The sequence below is a fragment of the Gossypium hirsutum genome, chromosome D10 (assembly GCF_007990345.1).
Source record: "Gossypium hirsutum isolate 1008001.06 chromosome D10, Gossypium_hirsutum_v2.1, whole genome shotgun sequence".
In the NCBI taxonomy this organism is placed as follows: Eukaryota; Viridiplantae; Streptophyta; class Magnoliopsida; order Malvales; family Malvaceae; genus Gossypium; species Gossypium hirsutum.
In genome coordinates, this window is record NC_053446.1 from 50,092,755 (window position 1) to 50,098,743 (window position 5,989).

The 5,989-nt window shown below is 32.6% G+C and overlaps 1 protein-coding gene across 1 annotated transcript; it reads right to left on the reverse strand.

Annotated features, from left to right (window-relative positions):
• Window positions 1-1,318: 1,318 nt before the first annotated feature.
• On the reverse strand, window positions 1,319-3,427 carry LOC107916179 (midnolin homolog). The gene has a single exon (XM_016845326.2). The coding sequence runs from the start codon at window positions 2,796-2,798 to the stop codon at window positions 1,449-1,451; it is 1,350 nt and encodes a 449-aa protein (XP_016700815.2). The 5' UTR covers window positions 2,799-3,427; the 3' UTR covers window positions 1,319-1,448.
• Between the last annotated feature and the right edge of the window lie 2,562 nt (window positions 3,428-5,989).

The window sequence follows — 5,989 nt, forward strand, 5'->3', positions numbered from 1 at the left end:
AGTAGAACATACTTTAAATCCAAGTCGATTTGACAATTAGTGTTTGAGATCGGAGAAAAAAAGTTATTTGAATTTTGATTTGCGGATTCGTAACATTTAAAGTTATTTCATGAAAAAAATAAATTATAGAAGAAAAGGAGAAAAAGAGCTTTCGGTTGGAGTAAACAGTGCGAATAAAGTCATACATATAACATCGATTTTAACAATCTAATCACTTAAATGAAAAACTTTTAATAATTTAATGATCAAATTGTAACTTTTTTTATTGAGTGAGCAATACAAATATTTATTCATAATATAGTGATTAATGATATAATTTACCTTAAATATTTGTAACTTTTTACTATATGACCCAGAATTTGGACAATCTTTAATAATTAAGGGCGGTATAAAATTGAATTAGATAAGAGGAAAAAAAAGATTCATAAAGAGATTAGTCAAAATTTATCATAATAGGTGCTCACGTTACTCAACCATGTAATCATTTGTCTTCTCCTCTCTCAAGTTTCCTTGAACGTCAAAGCCCTATTGATTTCGTACGAGAGTTTGGCAGATTTGGACCCCAAATAGAGAGGGAGGGGAGGGGGCATGAAGTACATTACAGAAAGGTTGTCCTTTTGTTTTTTAGCTAGGTGTGTTTAATTGAGTGGGAAAAAAATGAAGGTTCTTAATAATAAAAAATCATTCAAATTGGAGTGATAAAAAGAAAATAAGAAGCAATTCCTCTTACTTTTCAATTCTAACAAGTACACAAATGAAAAAAATATTACATATATTCTTTTATTCTTCTAGAAAAATTAAATCTTTTACCATATTATCCATTATGTTTGCATCATATCCCATAGCCAACAGTGCAACACCCTCATCACACTGCTACATGCTGTTCCCACAAGTCATTGGTAATATAGCCCAAATTAATATCCCTAAGATAGCTCTAACAAAGTGAAAAGTAGCAAACAGAAAAACATGTAAGAAATTAAGTTTATTAACTGAATCCCAGCATTTGATGTGTTGTCAGGAGAGATTGGTAATAAAATAAATATATAAGGTTGGAATTACATATTAATTGTTTTCTTAAAGTAGTTTGAGAATCAGAAAAATCGAACGGTCAATGGGGTTGTTTAAGGGGTAAGCATGTCTTAAGACCGACATACAGCCATGTGAAAGCATGTGATGAGGGCAAAAACGTTTCTTACACTACTTCCAAATCAACACTACAAACGTTAACAAACAATACACATTATTTAAGGAATCAGAAAATATGAAGAGTCCAAAATATAATTAATTGCAGATATATGTGATGCAGTAGTAGTAACAATTAAGGAAGGGATTAAGGGGTGTAACATTACTAAAGGAATAGAGTCTCTTAAGAACAGATGATAATAAACATGGAAATAAACAGGTAATAATAATTAAGCCAATGTAATGCGTATTAACTGGAATCATTTTTAGCTTCTAACAGCTAATAAGGAAGGAATGGCAGCCAGATTGGGAGTTGTGTTTTTGTTGTTTGATTCTCTAATGACGGTGGTAGCATCTTTCTTACCAGAGGATGGTTTGGTGAATGCTCTCATGGGGCTTGCAAATGCCCATCCCCAACTCCTGCTCCTCCCATGGATCAGCGCTGCTCCTGTTGCTTTCCCATTCCCGTTATGCTCCTCCGCTGATGACGATAACCAGTATGAAGATGAGGAGGAGGAAGACGATGATGATGTGATTATGAAACCACCGAATATGCCACCGCATTTTACCCTTTCTTTCATTGCTGATGATGATGAGGCGGCGCCGACGGCGGAGGATTTTGGTTTGCCTTCTCTTTGGGATTCAACTCGTCTGAGAGTGCAATCTCCCAACCCGGTTGAGATCCTTTCGAAGAAATCACCGGAGAAACTCCGGCTTCCGCAGCCTACGGACCTGGATCTCGAAACCTTGCGCTCAAATGATGATGCAGCTGAGGCAGTGGCTTCACTGTTGGGGCTGTCTTCCTCTTCTACTACCACAATGCCTCCTTTTCTCGACAATGATGAACCCAAGCTTTTCTCCTTTGGTTTTACATTCACGACCGCACTTGAGGATGAAGGTCCCCCCATTGTTGTTGCTGTTGAGACAGTGGCTGCCGGTGGTGCTATAGAAGCAACCTTGTCTGGTTTTTTGGAACTATGGGTCTTGGAAGAAAGATAGAGAAATGACCAAAAACCACTTCTTTTTCTGGGACTGAAGCCTCCACCATTATCTACTTCACCATCCAAGAACCGGCCTCTCCTGGGAGCTGTAGTTGACTTGCTTCTCTTTAAAGCAATATTAGCATGATGATGGTGGTGGTGGTGGTGATGATGATCTGATGATGCCACCATGATCTTCTTCTTCTTCTTTGCCAAAGGGAAAGGGATCCTGGCCCGCCTTGTATAACATTCTTCATAATGACTGTTATTATTGCCATTATCAAGCCTAGTTTTTGTTATGGGACGAACAGACATAGACAGTGAAGAAGCGGAAAAAGTGGCGACACCACCACCACCACCACTAACGCCACCATTTCCGCCACAACTAGTAGCAATGGCACCAGTATCAGATCTAAAAGAAGGCGGGGAAGAAGAAGAAGAAGGTGAAGCACGAATAGGTAAAGGAAAAGAAGAAGAAACCAACTTGCCTAGCTTCTCTTGAAGGCAAAAAGCACAGATCCCACCAGGGTTATTTCTATAAGGATGATTACTGCATTGCATACCATCTCCCATATCTTCTTCAACACCAACACCAACACCAACTCTACCTCCTCCTCCACCTTTGATTCCTTCCATTATGTTAAACTAACTGTGAAGGAAAAAATATCTACAAAATCTTTGTTCCTTGTAACTGGTATTGCTCTCTTTTCACATCAAAGATATGGCCTTTATTTTTGCTTTCCCACAAGTCACTCACTTTTTTCCCTGCCAAGAAAAGAGAGAGAAATGGGAAGAGGAAGATGCAAACAAAAGAAGGGAAACAGAGAGTCAGAGTGTGTAATTGAGTGGGGAAAAAAAATATGGCATTGAAGAGGGGGAGGGGGGAGAGAGTCCCCAGGAGCACGTGGAACACTGACTTGCCTACACATTAAACAAAGTGATATTATCATATAAACCATACACAAGCTAAACCCTCACCCCTTTTTTAGCTTTCATCAACCCCCACCCCCCTCCTGCCACCTTCCCACAGGAATCTACTAACTAAAGCACTCTCTTCTGACTCCTCACCTTAGCTCCTGGGAAGGGTTTTTCCTTTTAACTCCATTGCTTCGCTTTGCCCTTTGCTCTTCTTCTTTTTATCTTTTATATATAATATATATTAGAATTTAGAAGAAGAAAATATGCTTCTGCTTTGTAGATGGATGGATTAGAGTAGCTTCCCTCTTTTTCTGCCATTGCATTATGAAATTCGCTTTGTTTTTTTATCTCTAAATATATTTATGCTTACTTGGCTTTTTCTTTCCTGATAAAAATATTATTAGTTTATTATAACTTATTTATATATAATACTTGAAAATATAAAAAATTATTAGACTCCATAGAAAAGGGTTTTTTTATAACGAGGGATGAGGGTAAAAATATAATAGAGGATATTGTATTAATAATAGGATTGTATTTAATTTTTTATTTAAAAAGAGTAAATTATTTTTATACAGTAGATCAAATAATAAATTAGAATTTTTATTAAAAATTTTATTTTTTATTATTAAAAATACAATATAATCAAACAATTATATGTGATCTGTAATGTATATCCCATTTTAACATACAATAACTAGTTTTAATAGTAAAAATGAAAAAAGTTTCTAACTAAAATGATGTATTTACTTTCTGCTCTAATGTAAAAGAATTAATTTATCTATTTTTTAAATAAAATAATAAAATACTATCTAACTCTTAATATAAATATCTCTATAATATTTTTATCAAGACGAGGGCCACTTAATAAAATTTATATCATCTTATTTTAAATGAGATTTTTATTTTAAGTGCCTGAGGTAGAGTGAGGCATTTGTGATAACCTACCCGAATTTTAAAGTTACTAATTTATCCATTATAATATTTTAATTTTTTTAGTATATGTATTAGAAATACAAACTAAAATCATATATATGTTAATAAGTTATATATAATTATTTTATACATGACCTAAACAATTATATGTATCAAATTCATACATGAACACATTATAAATATATAGTTTTATACTATTAAATTTAAAAAAAAATTATTAGAAAAAGAAGGTAGTGTTGTGTGGATTAATATAAAGAGATTCTGGTTATAATTAACCAAAAATTTTATTTAGAAAGGTTGAGATAAAATTATAAAATAAGTAAAAAATTGTATTAAAAATGTTTAAACTAAATTATTAATAATTTAAAAAGATTTAAATTATAATTTGGACATAAGTAGTTTGTGAAGGGCCCTCTCCTTCTCGGGTTCATTTGCTTGTCCCAATTTATTTTGCTTTGTTAATTGGAAAAAATTAAATTAATGGAATGGAGTTAAGTTAAATAGTGATAGGAGTTAACAATAGGTGGAGAACAAAGAAAAAGATTGTGAAAATTTGGTTGAAGAGGGAAGAGCGACAGCAATGGAAGAAAAGGGCCAGAGTGAGTGACCCCCCACAATGTTGTATATATCCACCAACCTCCTTTTCCCACTCATTTGTTCAACACATCAACTCTTGTTGCTGCATGCGCCTTCTTATCCCTAAACTATTTACCATTTATTATGATATTTTCACTTCAATTATTTGAAATTGAGTGCTAATCAAAAGGTTAAAACTATTTTTTTAATTAAAAAAAACATGATAACTGTTGGATTGGTGCCCAATATGTTAAAAACATTTGTGGATCCCATGTTCCATTTTTTGCTCAACCTCTAAATTGTACGCTATGATCTTCGATACCTACTTTTCACAAACTTTATGATATAATATGACACTTTATACTTCAACCATCAATTGTCCTCTTTCTTTTTGCATTTTTATGGAACTCGTATTTTATTTAAAAGTTAGAAATAAACAAACAAATTGAATGCTACTAATATTTTTCTTCCACTTTTACTAATATACACAGAATTTAAGAGATTTATTGTCACCCTTTAATGGAGTTCTAATTCAACTCTTTTTCATTTCAAAGCATATAAAATTTAAAAATAATAATTGATGGGATTTGAACACCAAAACATCATAATATTTTAATATTATTATCATTTCAACTACTTTTATAAATATATATTTTCAATCCTTAATCTACTATACATAACCATGTGTACATATGGATAATTCTAGACTGGCTATTCAACCCAATTTCATAAATTCCATGTCTAAGTTACAATTCCAAACCACCACTGCATTTAGCATTGAATAAAAAAGAAAAACAAAAGAAAAAGAGGGAAGTTCAGTGCTTTATAAACCGACAATTAATTTGTATTTTAACAGAATTCAATTTAATACAGTTGGATATTTATTTCTTACTAAATGAAACTCTTGAAGCAGCCATTGGATGAAGAGGCACATGGAGGCACACACTGTTTTTGTCTCATTTGACCCCGTGAAGAGTTGAATATGTAGCAAAGTATAAAAAGGAAAGTGCATATATTATATGTATGCATGCATGTTGGATTTTTGCATTTATCAAAACAAGCAAAAGTCTTTCTCTCTTTGATATTTACGTTTTTGTCATCCTTGTAAAATATTTTCCTAATCTTTTTAATGTTTTTATATATGATTGATTTTGATAGCATATATCAAATTTTGAGTAAACCAAAAATATATAATTGTTGGTATAATAGTTTATGTAAGTATGCTTATTGTTATAAATAGTTGGTAAATTTTACCTAGTGATTTATTCCAATTTATTTAAGCAACAAAGTTACACTAATTTACGTGTTACTCTAAAAGACAACTAGTGTAATGAGAAGATTTATCTACACAAAGCTCTAGAATTCAATAACGCAAAACCACACTTCATCAAGACTTC

What these genes read in the sequence shown, in the direction of transcription:
- LOC107916179 (XM_016845326.2), bottom strand. Translation starts at nt 2,798, where the DNA reads ATGGAAGGAATCAAAGGTGGAGGAGGAGGTAGAGTTGGTGTTGGTGTT.